The following is a 19,690-nucleotide window of genomic DNA, read 5'->3' as shown; positions in this document are numbered from 1 at the left end:
AGTCCAGAAGCAATAAATTCCTAAACAAGACTTTCTGTCCACATTTTCTTCCGTACTAACTTTAAAAATGGAGCACAAATCCCACAATATTCCAGACACTGTTACTCCTAATTCTGACTGTCCTTTAATCAAGCCAACCATTTAACAAATATATGACATGAAAGGGATCTGAGAAGAAAGAGAAGAATCAGCATACACATACACCAGCCAGGTTAAAATGAACATTTTCACATGGAAAAGGTATTAAGGGTATGTTAACAAACAAACAAACAAACAAACAAAGTCACTGCTACTATTGTTTCCAAAGCCCTTATGCAGCAAGAAATTGACTTGAATGAAGCCTGAACTCTTTACTCCATGCATGATTAGGTTGTATATATCAGCTATAATCCAATAAAAATATTGTAAAGCCTGTGAAAGGATGCAAATGTTCTACCTCCTCCCTATTTCTTCTTATATATACCTCTTCTAGCCTACTCACCTGACTTCCTAAGGAGATGTCCTAGAATATATCAAGGAGACACAATCTGTATCTTCAATCTCTTGCTTTCAAGTGATTCTTTCCTCTTTTAGCATTCTTAAATCTCTCCCATCTGGGATAGATGGATAGGGTCTGTGGACATCATGGACCATGTCTTATTTGACTATGTATTTTAATAAGCATTCAATAGATGTCTATTAAATGAAAAACTTGATAGAATGGAAGAACTAGATAGGCTAGAATCCCAGGTGTATAGCTACTTGGAATCTGCTGAAAATAGGGTAGGTGGAAGGCAGGAACAGAGATTGTTTTATGGCTTCTTAAAAATTCTGGATATGGTCTAGTAAAGATTTAGTGGACAGGATTCTGGCTTAAGGGCAAACTGAAAACTCACATGAAGGGATTCTCTCTGGATTGTCCAGTTTGCTGCCCAGTAAATATTTATTAGGCATAGGTTCATGTTTAAAATAGCATCAGTTTTAATAATAGAAGGTTAAAGGGGAAGGTGAAATAAAAGTTCAGTTCCAGTATTATTGTGCCTTTTGACACATGTAAACATTTCATTTATAATAACACCACAAGGGCTAGCTATGGTGGCACAGGCCTGCAATTCCAGCTATTTGTGAAACAGAAATAGAAGGATTGAGGTTGGAGGCTAGTCTGGGCAAAAAAAGTGAGCAGAGAAACCCTATCTGAAAAAACAAGTTGGGAATGGTGGTGCACATTTTAATCCCAGCTACTTGGAAAGCAGAGATAGGAGGATCGTGGTCCAAGGTCAGACAGGGGTAAAACTGTGAAACTCTATCTGAAAAATAAACTCAAGCAAAAAGGGCTAGGGGTCTGGCTCCAGTAATAGAGCATATGACACTGAGTTCAAATTTCATCATCATCAAAAAGATAAAGAAACTCTAATAATACAAAACACACTGGAGCCTTTAAAAGAACCTTATGGTCACCTGAACCTAATCTCCTATCTAGTGCTTTAATTACTCCTTAATTGCAAAGACACTTTAGGGGCGCTTACTAATATGACCTTGTTGGAGAAAAACAAGATTTAGCTTTAGACATACCTGAATTTAAATCCCACTTCCACCACTTCTAGACTATGAGCATTCTGAGTCTCAATTTTAAAATGGAAATTATAATACCTACCTATAAGGCAATCCTGAGCATGAAAAATAGTATATGCAGAGTCTAGCACAAAACAGTATTATTAAGCACCTACTGTGGTTACTCCCTGAGGCACAGCAGTAGATATACTTTTGAGAGAAAACGCAAGAGTCCAGCTCTTCAGACCACAGAGTAAGTCTATATCCTACAGTCAATTACCCAAGTTTTCTCAGTTGAGTAAGAGTGCTAATTCTTAAACAGTTCAAGGTATTCTTTTTGGCAGTCTGTTTTCCCAAACAACGGAAATAAGTTCACATTTCTAATTCCGAATTTGCAAAAAGGTCAGCAGCTTGTGTTTTCTTTCTTATAACAACAACAACAACAACAACAAAATTCCTCAGCCAAAAGAACTGCATTCTAGTGTACCCTCTGCCACAGTCTTGGAAAAGCACTTTACTCCTTCGTACCTTGGGTTTCTTATTTGTAAAGTGAATTGAACTAGATAATCTTTTACCAGTTTTTGTGCCTAGTATTAATTCTAATTTACCTTGTAAAATGCTACACTTATTACATATTTTCATAAATGGTATTGTCTCTGTATCTCCAACTTTTTACTACTCTTTAACAACCATATCATAAATATATACATTCATTTAGTAGATATTTATTATACAGTTATCAGCCCTGTATTTGAGGATTAACATTGAAAAAATACAGCTATGGTAAGTATTTTCACAATGCAAAGAATATAGTATGAATTTCCTACTAGATTATAGCACTCAAGGGCTATGACTGGGTAAGGCTGGAATGTTATGGAAAATACAGATGTTCCCCAACTTACAATGGGGTTAAATCCCAATAAGCCTATCATAAATTGAAAATACCTGAAGTTGAAAATGCATTTATTATGCCTAATCTACCAAACATCATAGCTCAGAAATATGCTACATGCTTCACTATTCTTATAATCACATGGCTGACTAACAGCTGGAGCTATCACCACTGCCTACCAAAGAGAAAAAGTGCTACATATCACTGGTTGAGGAAAAGATCAAAATTTAAAGTACAATTTCTATTGAATGTGTATCACTTTTGTACAACAGTATAATCAAAAAATCATAAGCTGAATCATGGTACATTGGGGACTGTCTGTGTAACAAGGGTTTCTAATCTGACTTGAGAGTAGGGGTAAAGTGTATTGAAATAGGAAGATGACCTGAAGAAAAAGCATTTAATAGAAGACTTGAAGAATGATTAGGACTTTAATTAAGTAAAGTGGGTGAGAACAAGAAGTGATCCATCCAGCCAGTTTTAATATCATGAGTCCAGTGATGAAAGAGTGTAGAATTTCTGTACTCTATAGAAACTGAAAGAAATTCTGTATAACAAGAAGAATGTACGGGTAGAAAGAGGCAAGAAATGCAGCTTTAGAGATAGAATGAAACCAAATCATGAGACCTTAGGTCAAAGTAAAGGACTTACACTTTAACCCAAAGATAACGGAAAACCATTTGAAAGGTTTAAGATGGGGTATAAACTAATCTAATTTGCACTGTAGTAAAGAATTCTGGCTTATATTGTAGAGAATAAAATGAAAATGCATAGTCTAGAGGTATAAAAAATAAGTTAGGAGACTGTGGCAGGAATCTAAGTAAACTACAGGCCTGCAGCTACCCTGAAGAAGGTAGCAGCTTGGACGCAGTAAGCCTTTAGGGGCAAATAGAACACAAATTGTTTAGAAATAAAAACTATGCCAGTGTTTTAAATTCTCTACAGTTAAATCTCTGCTCTATCTCTTTAATATCTGTAACAAATATCTTAGTTTTATATTCTGAAAATATTAGTAAGACATTATTCTGAAAATATTAGTAAGACATTAGACTTTAGATTTTCAGATTAGAGACACTCAACTGGTAAAGTCTTTGCACATATTAAAATAAAAATCCAAAATCTGAAATACTTCTGGTCCAAGCATTTCAGATAAGTGATATTCCACCTGGAATGATAAGAAGAAAGTAGTCCGTTGGGTACCATATAAACACAGAAGGCATGTTATGATGCAGAAGGAATAAAGGCTTCCTAGAAGTAGTGGCAGATTGTGTCAGTTGAAAATTATCAATAGTATTTTTCTTTCTAAACTTGCCAGCAAGTTTCTAAACTTGCAAGCAAGAAGCCCTTAGTTCAAATCCTAGTACCACCTCTCCCGGCCACCAAAAAAAGGAAATCAAATTTGGATCAGGCAAGTAAGCTACTAAACAGCTTCCCACAATCAGGAGGGCAAAAATAAAATAAATTAAAAACAAGATTACTTACCAGTCAGCATAAAAATTTACTAAAGCAACATCAGCATTGTCTGGAATTAGAAAACAAAACCAAAGTTATTTGTGTCTGCATAATTTTGACCTACTTAAAGATATGGTTTCATCATGATCTTTTCCCATTTATAAAGGGCCAACAATTATCTCTTACCCAGAAACCCAAACATAGTCATGCTTGGTTTAGATATTGTCTGTCCCTTTTTGCTATATCCTCTATCCTCATACTTTCATTGCATATTAAATGAAAGCAAAAAGGAAATTAGCTTGACACCAGTGGCGCTTGTCTATAATCCTACCTACTTGGGAGACTGAGATCAGGAAGATAGGAGTTTGAGGCCAGCCAGGGGAAAAAAGTGAGACCCTATCTCAAAAATAACCAGAGCAGAGCTCAAGTGATAAAACACTTGCCTTGCAAGCAAGAAGCCCTTAGTTCAAATCCTAGTATCACCCCTCCCCCGCCACCAAAAAAAGGAAATCAAATTTGGATCAGGCAAGTAAGCTACTAAAGAGCTTAGTCTCATAAGGTGAAATGATGATCTGGATTTTAATAATCCATATTCATGAATAACTGAGAGCTAGTTTTGCCTGTCACAGAAGAGATCTATAAAACTAAGCTATTTCTAATTCTCAGATGGCCCATCTAGTAGCAATGAGTAATCTACAACCAATAGTGTTGCACAAGATACGCTTTTCCTGAATAGTTACTCTCTGCAAAAATAGCTTACTATCATTTGCATTTCAGGATATGAAGACATGAGAAAGATACAGCACTATTTCTTTTGCCTAAACTAATTCTGTGAAACTTAAACTCCTCAAACAGTCAGGAAAGTAATACACAAAGATATTCTAGAAACTAGAAGATGAAAGGAGTGAGAATGATATGCATTTCAAGTCCTTCCCTTTTTACTTGAAAGCATTTTATCCACTTGCCTATTCAATCTAAACCTGGGAATCACAAGTTGTGGTTCCCAAATCAGAAGTACCAACATTACCTAGAAACTTCCAGAAATTCAACATACGTGGGTGCTAGCAGTTTTTCAGAAATCGGGGTTCCATCCTAGCAGTACAGATATTAATAAGCTCTCCATGTGATTCCAATACATGCTAGTTTAGAGATTCTGCTCTAAAGAGATCCCATAAGATGAGAATAGACTTTTTAGCATTTAAAATCCCAGAAACACAAAACAAAACAAAGTATGGTGCTCAATGAATAATTTAACTCCTTTTATTCTAATACTTTTGGTTTTGTTATGTGCAAATAGTATAATAATAGTACTTTTTTTTTTTAAAGAAGAATCATTTAGGCACATTGCACATTTTCTTAAATCTCCTAAACTGAGATTTTCTATCAACCATATCACCTTCCCTTTACTATTTTTAAAAAATCAGAATGATTTCCCCCAGGTAATTTTATTTTACAATCTCATTGTCAGAAAACAATGCATTCACCAAAACACTTACTGAATTTGACTGGATCAATGTCATTAAAAGAGATCAGAACAAGTAAATTAAAGTAAAAGAAGAAAAACAAATCTAGGCTGTGTCCAAAGACTGTTAGTATTTAGTGATGCACAGTGGGAACTGTAGGATTCTAAGCAGGCCTTAGCAAAACACTATACACACTGTTAAGAATAGTATCTATATGAGGCAAACAAATAAAAAAATTAAAAGCACTGCTTTTAACACAGGAAAGAAGACTTATACATTTTTAAGAAATTTTACTAAAGATCAGAAACTCAAGTACTTTATAAAATTCTATAAGCCGTGAACTTAACCAGAATGCCAGCTCTTCGGAGGTTATAGATAACTGAGATTTTCTTGTGTTTTTATATATAAACTCTTTACAGAGATGAGAATACAGTTTAAAAACATTAAGGTACTTACTTAAAATTTCATCTATATTCTCTGTATCAAGACTTGTTATTTCAGTTGTTACAGGAGTAAAAACCCAAGTTACCTGAAAATTAAAAAAAAATGTGAAATTAATAAATGTTGCCACAAAAGGCAAAGCACAGGGTAAAAACAATTAATGAATAAAGCTGGTTCCATATGTTAGTTAAAAAAAGTCATCAACCAAACTTAATCTTTATTAACTATTCTAACCTTCACTAGGTCAATAAAATAGGAGAAATATTAACTTCTCCAGAATAGAAATAAGAACTCTTTTACTTCCAAGCACACACAAAAAACTTTTTAACAATGAAGAAAACCGAGAATTTACTCACTCATTTTGAAGGTATTTATATAAAATCAAAGCTAAGTTTGCTGATTCTATTCCACCATGTTTCTAAGTCAGAATAAAATAATGAAGAAGAATGAAGAAAGATTTTTGTCAATTATAAACCAAAAGCCTTTATTGTCTCATTTTCATTAACTGGTGACAGCAATGTGTTAAGTTAAAAAAAAAGAAGAATACTTTTTTTTGCTTTCACTTTTATGTGTCTGAAATGCAAAGTTCAAATTCATGTTTAATCACAGAAAATCTAGCCTGCCATCTGCAAAACATAGAAAAGATAAAAGTTGCAAAACATAGTAAAGATAAAAGTTTTAACTAAACTAGCAAATTTTTACTTATTTTTTGAAGTAATGTTTATTCTTAGGTTCCACCTTTAATACACCACTTCGTGTATTAAACAATGGTTTTTGTTCAAAACAGTCTGTGTATGGAAATTAATTCACTTAATCATTGCTTTTTATTAAATGACAACTAATGTCAGACTCTGATACAGTACTAAAAAGTGTTTCTTTGACCAGTATGTCAAGCATACTTTAGTTCTCACAACAGTGACAACTCAAATTTTATAATTCACCAATAATTCAACCTAAATTACACATAGAGACATACTGATGCTAACATATAAATAATCCCAGATAATTTTTTTTCCAATCCTAGGGCTTGAATTCAGGGCCTTCACCTTGAGCCACTTAACCAGCATTTTTGGTGTTGGGTATTTTTGAGATAAGGTCTCACAAACTATTTGCCTTGGCTGGCTTCAAACCATGATCCTCCTGATCTTTGCCTCCTGAGTAGCTAGGATTACAGCTGTGAGCCACTGGTGCCCAGCCCAGATAATTTTAAAAAATATTTCTATAGGTTTATTCTTTTCCTAGAAAAAGCTGAAGGATAACACTATTCTTATTTTCAAGTTATCATAATGATTTAGACAATAACTGACTACTGTGTCTTCTAGTGACTGAGAAACAATATTCTCTTAAAAATAAGGTAAGTGATTGCAAATCTTTAAATAACTTGATTTACATAAATAATATCATTATTTTCAATGCCTTTCTCTCTTCACCAAACCAAGCAGAAAAATACAGTTTGCCATACTTCTTTAGGTCATAATTTCTAAAGGATTCCATGTCATATAAAACTTGTATTAAATAAATTTGTATACTTTTCTCTTTCTTAATTTGTCTTTTATTATAGGGCTCTCAGTCATGATTCTAGAGACAGGCGAGAAAAGAAATTATTTTTCCTATATAATATCAATATCTCACTAACAGATCTTTCTTTCATTAGTTTATAAGCAACTCTAGATAACTGTGGAACTCAGTTATGTTGGCAGAACAAGATTTTCGAGTTGTGCACTGGAGAAAAACTTAACAAAAATATTACCATACAGTAATAAAGCTGTTATTATTAAAGTTATGACTAACTCAACAGTGTTTAGAGTGTCCTCTAGGTACTGAGGGCACAGGTGTATAAGGCATCCCTTAATGGTATGTTCTGCCTCAAGAAGCTCTCAAACTAGTAGTGGGATAGAGGGGAGGAAGTATGATGAAGTGCTAGACTACAGATAGGATAATGGTCTTTGGCTGCATAATTCAAAATAACCTATTTTTGAAGAGCTAGTCAATCACCTATTAAAATATATGCTTAAGGAGAATATGTGTTTACATTCTCAATTTAATTGTGTTTTACTTTGAAATGTGTACACATCAAAAACATGCTAGGCAGTAGTTAAATGAGGCAATGATCAATTTGGCTGTATTAAATAGGTAACTATGACTTTAAAACACTGCACTAGTAAATATGCAACTATGAAGACTGGCATTGAAATAACAGCCTGTGTTTATTAGGAGGGCCCAAAGCAAGAAAAGGAGGCATTTTCCTATTACCATTAACCTTTCTATTAATATGCAGTATGAAAGGAAATGCAGGTTATTTGAACAGTTTGGCAAGCTCCATTACCAGTGTGACACAAATTGTTTCTTTTCACATTAGCCCTAGCAGAAACAAAATTCTCCTGGGAAAACATCTTTGTGTGTCAAATGCTACAGAGATTAAATAAAATAAAGACAAGTAGCCCCAGACAAAGAAGGGAAGATAGGGGTCAACAATTTTTTTAAAAATTACATTTGAAGGAAATTAAAAATTTTTTAAAAAATAACTCATGTAAATTTTTAGTAGATCTTAGTAGTCATGGAGAATATAGCCTCTAATGACGAAATATCATTATCAATATTATATACAACATATATAAATATGTAGACCTAAGTATAACTTGTTCATTCTCTTCAGTTCACTAATTCATTTTCTTGTTAATATACCAGTGGAGGGTGATATCTCAAATCATCTTCCATAATTTATTTAGTAATTCCTTCCACACACATTTATTGTACCAACTATGAAAGATTTTAGTCTAAGATGTTTAGTGATGTGAACTTATATAAAAGGCACATCAGTGAAGGGTAATATTGCACAAAAACTCACTTTTTAAAAAGTGATTGACCAGCTTTAAATAGTAGAAGCTTCTTCAGCAAGTAAGGAATATTTCCTTCCCTTACAAATTGAGGTAGGCTTTTAAAAATTGAGGTAGGTACCTGTGGGAATCACAACGCTTTTCTTTTTTTAAACTTCCCTGTATCCTCCAAGGCCACCTAACTGGCTAGTGGTGCCAATGTAGTAACTGCATTTTAATAGCACTTTGCAGCCACCTAGCAGCCTGTAGCTTCCCAAACATGTTCCACATTTTTGTTTCCCTTTCTTGCATACAAGGTCCACCCCACTCTAGTGTAGAAGAGGACACTCTGGAGAAGAGTGTGCCCTCTGCATGACCAGTCCATCAAGGACTTCCCTCTTCCATGAAGTTTGGATTTTCCTAGTTAAAAAAAAAAAGAAATGACTTCTTTCTCAACATCTCGATCTGCTACATAGAAGGTGACAGAAAAAAAGAAAAAGTGATCTAAGGAATAAGAGTTACTGAGAAATTAAAGTTCTCTTTATATTGGCATTGAGTTGAAACAGATAGAGACAATGAAATGTTGATTACATGATAAAGTGAATTATTTTAGAAATAAAATTTGGGTTTTTTTTATTAACCATTCTTTTAATGTTAGTTCAAATTTTAATTGTTACACTAAATACTCTGGTACTCACAGCTAAGCCACAGTGCTACTCCTCTTTCAAAATAATTCAACAAGGCACTAATCTAACACAATCTTCTTCAGAATTATTAGTTAACATCAATAGAAATATTAGAAATGAATCATTAAAGTTCTGTATATAATTCTTAAAATAAGTTATTTTCCTAGTATAGTAAAACCAATAGTTATCATCTGAATATATTCTTAATGGGAATTACTATGATACACTCAAAATTGAATGTCTCCCTTCAATTCAACCCGCCCAGACACTCAAATAATCTTTCTGAATGCTGCCTTATGTATATCGTAAGTTCCTCTGCCAAAAAACCTCCAAGGGTTTCCTGTCTATAATATAAAAGTCTAACTCCTCCACCTAACATTTAAGGCCATTCACAAACTAGCCTGTACCTGCTTTCCTGAGTCACATCCTACTGCTTTTCATCCATATCCCATGCTTCAACTAAAATGAACTATACTTAGAGTGAACACACATTGTAGCTGGACGTGGTGGTACGTGTATGTACCTTGGGAGGAGAAAGGAAGATCAAAAGTTTGAGGCCAGCCTAGGCTACGTAGTGAAACTCTGTCTCAAAGAAAAAATTTTTTTTAAGTTGGTCATACTCTAGCTTACCTGAGAAACCCCAGTTTATGACTATTGCCTTGGGATTTTATTCATAGCACTACCACCCCTTTCACCCTTGAGGGAGTCTTAGTTCAGGCTATAAATTATGTGGTCACTCTATTTAGTAGACCCTTATCCCTAAGAGGAATTGCACCAAGCTCTTCACAAGTCATCAATTATTAAGCATAAAATGCCCTCTTATATAATATATAGTAAAATGAAAAACACAATGAAAGTGAATAGAGAAGAGTAAAGATGGACTAAGACATAAAATTGCTAGCCTCATTCATGGACTTGAAACACTAGGCTTTGAACAAAGGAATGAAATCAGTAACTCAGAAAAATTGCTACATGATCTTTTCAAAGGTCATAAACAGTCCAAATCCTGTAAGTCATAAATTCAAAAAGCAAGGAGTCTACAGTACCTGCAATGCCTAAAATAAGTCTCATTATTTTCCATCCTCCATGCCTTGCTCATGTAGTTTCCTCTGCAGGGATAGCTAGGAAAGCCTATATGGTTTTCAAGATCCAATTCAAAAGCTACCTTTTGAGCTGGGTCATCACTAAGAGCTGTTATGAGACCCGAGTAATACCTTCTCCTGGTTCCAGAAGACTGGTTCCCAGTGTTCTTTGGCATGATTTTCAGACACTTCAGCACAGAGACTATTCACATGTAAAAAAAAAAATCTTTGGAATTTATCATACAGCCTGATGATTATAGATAACAGTAATGTGCTGTATACTTGAAAATCACTGAAAGATTAGATCTTAAGTGTTCTCATCCCTCCCAATGGTATAATATGTAAGGTGATAGATATAACAATTAGATTTAATCATTTCACAATGTATGTGTGCATCAAAACACTATCTTGTATGCTATAAATATATAAAATTTCTATTTGTCAATTATATAAATTATAAAGTTGGGAGAAACTTAACACTAAAAAAAAAAGAATAGTTATTTTACATTAGCAGAAGCTAACAAAATAACAGGCAAAAATAGTTATCAAATATTATTTGTTAGCAAGATTCATACTTATAGATGCATTTGCTGGGCTTTAAGTGCTTCATTAGAACATCTTAATAAACAAGTTTAGAAACAAAGAGGTATCTCTCTGTTTTTTTTTTTTTGGCAGTGCTGGGCCTTGAACTCAGGGCCTATATCTTGAGCCACTCCGCCAGTACTTTTTTGTGTTGGACATTTTTGAGATAGGGTCTCGCAGACTATTTGCCTGGGGCTGGCTTTGAACCTCAATCCTCCTGATCTCTGCTTCCTGAGTAGCTGTGATTACAGGTGTGACCCGCCAGCGCCCAGCCAAGAGGTATTTCTTGTGAATTTGTTGGTTTAAAGCTCAGTTCCTTAAAACCTTGCTATTCATAGCGTGAATGATGACAGCAGCACTGGCATCACCTGGAGCTTGTGGACAGGCAGAACGTCAGGCCCCACCCCAGACCTAGTGAATCAGAATCTTAATTTAATAAGATCCCCACATGATTCATAGGCACATTAAAGTTAAGAAGCACTACTTTACAAAGCTTTTTTACTCTAGCAGCAAGCATGTAAATTCATTTTAAACTCTGTACAAAGTTTATGCTTCTCAAATATGCACACAAGAACAGGTAAGACTCATTTTTGACAATTCTGCAATGCCATATATATTGCTACGACTTTAGAAAAATGTCTAAATCTTATTAGAAATTCACAGATGCTAATTTTTAAGTGTACTGTATTTTGCTTAAAACCTAGCTTGACTAGGTATTTCTACATAACATTATTGTCATAAAATAGAAGCTTCAATAGAAGATATTTTCTTCCCGGTGGCATTACTGTTGTCAGTGTTATCCACTAGGCATTCTGCAATAATACCTTAGTGTATTTTATCTCTCATTTATCGCCTATTTTTTTAAGTGATACATCAGGCAACGACTCCCTGCCATTTCTAATCTAGACTGACAAGTCCAATGCCACAGGACACAAGCTGCTTCTCCTCCCTGGAGGCCACTTCTCTGACTGCAGTGTCAGTTCACTCTTCCTCTCAGTTTTGCATTAAGCTGGCAGGCAACAGAAGCGCAAAGATTTGCAAGGAGCTAGAAGATGCTGAAAGATCCCTGGAGAAAAGAAACTGAGGCTGACAGGAACTAAGGGCCTCGAAGTTGGGTATTAGTCAAGGCACATCTCATACTGTTACTATTCCCAAGAGCAATATAATGAACTATAAGTTCAAAGAGAAAGTAAAAAATAGGACTAAGTATAGAATGACATTGGAAAGCTATTTTAATCCTTATACTGCTCAGTGGTACAACCTTCATACAGAATTGAGGCAACCATGTTGATATATCAAAACCAATCAGCATTTATAAAAAAAAAACCCCACCAGAACAATAATAAGCATTCTTCAGTAACTTCAAATGTGCAGATATGTTCAAGAAAACAAATTCTGTAGCAAAAAATTTCAAATATATGTAATACAATCTCTAATCTCAAATTTAGCCAGTAATAACAACCATGGACAAATAATAACAAAAAATTGTTGCAATTCACACTTTTTTGCAGTTGTTTAATCATGCATGAATTTCCATTAACATAGATATCATCTGTTGCTTTATTCTTCACTATATCTAAAAATGGACGAACTAATTTACCTAGAAGAAACAATATACTCTTCTGACCTTCAGAAAGGATGTTCTTGTTATTAAAAGAAAAGGTTTACAGAACTGGGGGTAAGCTTCTCAATATGTGGAAATGGTTATTTTCTTAAAAAAATCATATTTTGCTCTTCCAGAACCCAAACTAACAAAACACTGAGAAACAGGAAAAAATTCAAGATGGAATTTTGTGTTCCTGTACACATCCTGAACCTGTAAGTAGAAGAGAGGTGGTAGTGATGAGACAATGTCCTACATGCCATTGTCTCCCAATTCGTATCTAGCCTGGTCCTTGTAACACTCACAAGAAATGCTTGCAAATATATGCCAAGAGAAAATTATGTCTGCTCTTGTTTGAGCCACACTGTATTTCCTGCCCAGGACAACTGATGAAAGAAAGTGCCCTTGAAAGAGTGTTATGGTTTGAAACTTAAATCTCCTGCAAAGGCCATGTGCTGAAGGCTTGTTTCCAGCCTGTGGCACTTCTGGGAGGTGGTGAAAACTTTAGAAGGTGGGGAGTAGTAGAAGAAGTTAGGTCAATGAGGTGCTCCCTTAAAGGAGACATTGGGACACTGGCCCCCTCCTCTCTGCTTCCTTGCTACCATGAGGTGAGCAGCCTCCTCCTCAATGAACTCCCCCACCATGAAATACTTACTGCCTCATCATACTAACACAGAGGGTCTACACACATGTTGATCCATCCATCCTTTTGTTGAGGCACTCACTTATTCTACAAATATTTCAGAGTCATGTATTACATGCTAAGCACTGTTGGAAAAGAGTATGAATAACATTATGCAGAATTTACAAATGTCTAGCAAAATCATTAGACTTAACTTCACTTTTTTATTAAATATGAGAAAGATTTTCTCACTCAAATATTTTAAGTCATGCAAACTTCCTCCAAAGTAGTTATCACTTCTCAAAAGAAAATAACTGCTATACCTTGGACAATGAGAATTACTTTATATATCAGTACTCCCTTTTGCTGGGTTTTCATTAAGACCTCAGTTAATTTAAATGCAGAACAACTGTATGAATATGGTTACTGAATAATTTAACATCACTGAAAGTGGTACTAACAGTTGGGCTCCCTGATACGATGCAATAGAAAACAGAAAGTACCACTTGTGTTCTTAGAAGACTGAACTTGACATCAATTTAACCAAGCCCAAGAACTGCTGTATATGAAACACTGATGTAGAAGAACATGTAAAATGCCATCACGAGAATGCAAGCAGCCATTATTAGAATATAGGATATTTTGTAGGAAAAATGATGGCCTATCTCCATTTAGATTCCCCCTAGAAGTGGACCCTGAGTCAAGGAGTCAACATTTAAGGGATAAACAAGGAATGGGAAGTGGAACAAGGAAGGGAAGGCAGCCACTACACTACAGTGAGTGTACTGTAGTATATCAACCTTTTGGAAATACCAATGTTTTCACTTAGCTTTTTTAAAAAAGGTTTATATTGAAGAGATCCTGGTATCTCCTAAATTGTGCACAGCCTTCCATGGAAAACTCCTCATAAAAATATCTAGCTTCAATTATATTTCCTTAGTTCTAGAATGATTCTCAGACTTTAGAGTTTCTTATTCTTAAGTAAAGAACTGTGCTCTAGGGTAAAAATTTTATTACCAAATACCATAATGACTCCATTATTATACAGACTTAAAGTATTAATCTACTACTTTAAAAATCTATCTATTTGTAACTACACAATTACTTCTAATCAAACCAATTCTATATGTCAATCAGAAGTAGTCCTTGAGAGGTTATATACTTAATTTAATGCCTATCCTAATTAAATGATGATTAGAAAAATCTTTGATATTCAGGTGTGTAGGGAACCCACCTATAATCCCAGCTACTCAGTAGACACAGATCAGGATGTCTGTGATTCAAGGCTAGCCTGGGCAAAAAATTCAAGGGACCCCCATCTCAACAAAAAAGCTGGGTGTAGTAGTGCATATCTGTCATCCCAGTTACACAGGAGGTGTAGGTAAGAGGCTCTTGGTCCAAGGCCAGCCCTAGGCAAAAAGTGCACTTTGCACAAACCCCTGAGTTTTAAACACAGTACTGCCAAAACAAAACAAAAAAAGAATCATGGTATAACCGCCCACCCCCATAACAATCTCAAAGCTTCTTATGCAGTAAAGGTCATTAACTCATCTCTATCACCACCATGGAGTAGTTTTAACTTTCTAAGCAGGTTTAATAAAAATATAATCAGGGAATGACACTGGTTCATTAAAAGGAAATCTGAATTTAGGAATCTATCTTTCTTATTCACTTCTGTCCCCATTTTTCTAGTTGCCAAGAAAGAATAAGCATTGGTCCAATTAGGAATAGATTGTTTAATCCTCAGGACAATTTGTGTTAACAGACATTACTTGCTTAAGTTTAGTAATAATGCTTCTAGAGCTTCCCCCAATAAACATTATGGCATTTGGATTGAGACAGATTTTTTTTTTTCTGTTAAGGTAATGACCTTCTATTAATACCATAAGTCAAGAATGTTACTGAACTTTGTCAAATGCCTATCCAGAATCTATTGAGATAGTCATTTTAGATCTAACATTAATAAAGGTCATTTAAACCTTATATATTTAAGTTTTACTGTCATTAAAATGAGAAACAAATTAAAATCTACTGTAAACAGATTTACTTATACCTCCCATAGCTTCTGCTTAATAAATGCTGCTATGCTATTTTATTCACAGGTGTTTACAACTGATACACTGCTATTGTGAGTTGTGCCCTAGCTTTCTAAACTACCCTTTTCTTTTGATCTTACTGTATTCTACCCTGTTTATTGTTTGCATTTGCTAGTGTAATTTACCTTTTTATCTCCAAAATTTAGAATCACTTTCTTTTATAGGTATATCTCTTGCTTTCAGAATGTAATGTTTACTTTGTGCTCAAACATGAAGACTTTTAATAGGTCAGTTAAACCTGCTATATGGTTATTGACATGATAAATGTGTTTATCTTATTTCATGCCAGTTTTTATGGTTTTTAAAAATGTCTTTCACTATGCAAGCTAGATATTTTTGTTTCAAAAAGTAGTTCTTTTGATAAACATGAAATTTGATTTTTATTTATTTTTCTGCAGTACTGGAGTTTGAACTCAGGGCTTTGTGCTTGCTAGGCAGGTGCCTGCCACTTGAGCCACACTGTCAGCCCTTTTATCCCCTCTGGTTATTTTTTAAATAGGTGCTCACATTTATGCCCTGGCCAGCTTGGATTGTGACCCTCCTATTTATGCTTTCCGGCCTAGTTGGGATGGTAGCCACATGCCATCAGGCCCAGCTTTTTACTGATTGAGGTGGAATTTTGTATACTTTTTGTCCAGGCTGACCTTGAATCACAATCCTCTTGAGTAGCTGGATTACAGGCATGAGCCACCACTCGTGGCCTAAGAAGCAGTAATTTTCTTATAGTGGTAATCATTATAATTAAAACTTTCATTCCTCTATACATGTCATTCTGCGTACTATTGTTATGTTCATCTTTATCTAAATGGTGCATTATTGGTTTTCTAACATGCCTTCTAGAAGAAGCTTTATAGCACTTGTGCTATATGTCTTATGTGCTTTTTATTCTTGGTCATGGAAATCTCCTTAGGTAGGTTGCAATTTTTTTTTTTTTTTTTGGTAGTACTGGGGATTGAATTCAGGGCCCTGGCCATGTGCTCTACCACTTATGTCATGCCTAAGTCCTTTTTGAGATAGGAGCTCCCTAATTTTGCCTGATTTGGCCTCAGACTTGCAATCTTCCTCCTTCTACTTTCCAAGTACCTGGGATTCCAGGCATGCACCATCATGTCCAGCAGTTTTGTTTATTTATTTATTTTTGGTGGTGCTAGGAATCAAGCCCAGTGCCTTGTGCAAGCTAGGCAAGTACTCTACCACTGAGCTATATCCCTAGCCCTTGGATTTTTGAGACAGAGTCTTACTATGTAGCCCAGGCTGGCCCTGAACTTGAACTTATGATTCTCCTGCTTTACCCTTCTAAGAGCTAGGATTACAGGTATGCATCACCATGCCCAGTTGGTAGACTGCAACCTCTTGAAGGGCAGGGTATGTCTTGAATTTCCTGCAGGCTCTATCTGATTCAATGCTTCCATCTCCACAAGTTCACTCATCCAAGGATGGCCATGAGGTGCTATGAGTGGGTGAATTCCATCTCGGTGAGCTGTACATGACAGAACTGTGATCAACATACAGAAGAGAAAAGTGACTGTGTTCAGCTCTGTAAGGCAAAACTTTCTAGCAGCAATACTTTACAATGGAGCTCCCTATCATAGCAAGTTTTCAATTAGAGGGTAATGGCCATTCTGCTGGGAATGATGTCAAGGAGAGAGTCATGCATAAGGAAAAAGGAGAGAATACTCTACAACTAGATGAAACTATGAAACTACTGTCCACTTGCATTCTGCAATTCTGAATGACTAATATTTTGACCTAAATAAAGCAGAGGACATTCAAGACTGATGGAAACTAAAAACATTGACTAGAGAAGTGACATGAAGTTAAACAGTAAGATAGGTCATTTATAGCAGCTTATAACTATAATTCTTTATATTTCATGACCTATAAAATAAAATTCTAAATTGTAAAATATATTTTTGTTGCCTTCACATTTGATCACTTATCTGACTACTGAGAGAGTTCCTGACTGTGCCCACACAGGCTTTTTATCTGGAAACTTGTTTTAATTACAAAAAACAAAATGTTCATTGAAACTACCACAGTAACTTATCACTTACTGATAAATAGAAGAATTATGCCCATCCCTACAATAGAAGTAGTGAACTCCAGCTGATTAAGACTTTCCTTTTTAAAATCAAATCCATTTTTGTATTCACTCTTAATTTGGTTGTAAATTAATATCTTTTTTTTTTTTTACTTGCTAGTTTATACAAACAGGTTAAGTACTTTCCTTCTTAAGTCTTTGTGGAAGTAGGAGGTCTTTAATGCTTCTTGTTATTGGATCATTTTCATTGTCATAATTTGAATTCTAGTGCTCAAGGAAACATTTCAGAAAGTACCTTTTATTCTAACCAGGTCATTCATGACCTCTCTCAACTAGGGTCTAGGCGAACATCTAATAAAGTTACAACTTTAAAATTATGTGGTTCAATCTGTTTAATCCTCTAGCAAACATTGTTGTATCAAGCACCAAATGATAAACCAATATAAAATCTACACCTCCATGCCAAAAGGGTGGGGGGATCAAAAAGAAAGTGATGTCCAAAGTGAATGAACTTTTTCATTATTTTATAATAGTCTTTTTTCAAATGCAAGATGATTTTCACAGGAAAGGACTAAAATGATCCTCAGACTTCCTGTCAGTGGTACATCTGCTTTGTCAAATGAATATATGAAGAGTATGACTTCTCTGTAGATTTGCATAGTTCTTAAATATGAATTAACGTGATTTTGTTTGTTACTTTCCTAGGATTGCCACAACAAGTTAATATAAACTTGATGGCTTAAGACAAATTTATTCTTTTACAGTTCTGAGAGTATGGCTCAAGAGGTAGAGTGCCTGCCTTATAAGTGCAAGGCCCTGAGTTCAAATCTCAGTATTGAAAAAAAATTACAATTCTAGAATCCAGAAATCTTTTTTTTCTTGTTGTTGGCATTTTGTTTATTTTATTTTTTATTTTTTATTCATATGTGCATACAAGGCTTGGGTCATTTCTCCCCCCTGCCCCCACCCCCTCCCTTACCACCCACTCCGCCCCCTCCCTTTCTCTTCCCACCCCCTCCATACCTGGCAGAAACTATTTTGCCCTTATCTCTAATTTTGTTGAAGAGAGAGTATAAGCAATAATAGAAAGGAACAAGGGTTTTTGCTAGTTGAGATAAGGGTACCTTTACAGGGAGTTGACTTGCATTGATTTCCTGTGCATGTGTGTTACCTTCTAGGTTAATTCTTTCTGATCTAACCTTTTCTCTAGTTCCTGATCCCCTTCTCCTATTGGCCTCAGTTGCTTTTAAGGTATCTGCTTTAGTTTCTCTGCGTTGAGGGCAACAAATGCTAGCCAATTTTTTAGGTGTCTTACCTATCCTCATATCTCCCTTGTGTGCCCTTGCTTTTATCTTGTGATCAAAGTCCAGTCCCCTTGTTGTGTTTGCCCTTGATCTAATGTCCACATATGAGGGAGAACATATGATTTTTGGTCTTTTGGGCCAGGCTAACCTCATTCAGAATGATGTTCTCCAATTCCATCCATTTGCCAGCAAATGATAACATTTCGTTCTTCTTCTTAGCTGCATAAAATTCCATTGTGTATAGATACATTTTCTTGATCCATTCGTCAGTAGTGGGGCATCTTGGCTGTTTCCATAAGTTGGCTGTTGTGAATAGTGCTGCAATAAACATGGGTGTGCAGATGCCTCTGGAGTAACCTGTGTCATAGTCTTTTGGGTATATCCCCAAGAGTGGTATTGCTGGATCAAATGGTAGATCAATGTTTAGCTTTTTAAGTAGCCTCCAAATTTTTTTCCAGAGTGGTTGTACTAGTTTACATTTCCACCAGCAGTGTAAGAGGGTTTCTTTTTCCCCGCATCCTCGCCAACACCTATTGTTGGTGTTGTTGCTAATGATGGCTATTCTAACATGGGTGAGGTGGAATCTTAGTGTGGTTTTGATTTGCATTTCCTTTATTGCTGGAGATGGTGAGCATTTTTTCATGTGTTTTTTGTCCATTTGAATTTCTTCTTTTGAGAAAGTTCTGTTTAGTTCACTTGCCCATTTCTTTATTGTAGAACCCAGAAATCTTAAATCAAAGTGCTGGCAGGGCCACTGTCCTCCAACGGCTCTTGGAGGTGAACCCTTCATTGCCTCTTTAGGCTCCTAGTGGTTACTGCCATTCCTTAGCTTATATACAGATCACTTAATCTCTATTACCATCTTTACATCAACATCTTTGTTTCTGTATGTTCTCCTCTTAGTGTAAGAATATCGGTCATTGGAGTTAGAATTCAACCTAAAACCAGAATGATTTTATCTCAAGATATAAGTATATTTGTGACTATCCTATTTTCAAATAAGGTCACAATTGGAAGTTTTGTGGACAAGGATTTTAGAGGGACCCAAGTCAATACAGCACCTATGACCTTTCAATATTT

General features: G+C 35.3%; 1 protein-coding gene across 1 annotated transcript in view; it reads right to left on the bottom strand.

Moving 5' to 3' along the window:
* Positions 1-19,690, bottom strand: part of Erp44 (endoplasmic reticulum protein 44) — an 88,765-nt gene that overhangs the window by 51,842 nt on the left and 17,233 nt on the right. The window contains exons 2-3 of the mRNA XM_020166889.2: positions 5,794-5,866; positions 3,905-3,944 (exon numbers count right to left, since the gene is read on the bottom strand). Of these exons, the coding sequence (XP_020022478.1) occupies positions 3,905-3,944; positions 5,794-5,866 (113 nt within the window). The remainder of the gene's footprint in view (positions 1-3,904; positions 3,945-5,793; positions 5,867-19,690) is intronic.

Source organism: Castor canadensis, chromosome 13 (assembly GCF_047511655.1).
Source record: "Castor canadensis chromosome 13, mCasCan1.hap1v2, whole genome shotgun sequence".
Lineage (NCBI taxonomy): Eukaryota > Metazoa > Chordata > Mammalia > Rodentia > Castoridae > Castor > Castor canadensis.
Note: the sequence above shows the minus strand (reverse complement) of the source record. Positions and strands in the feature narration are given on the sequence as shown.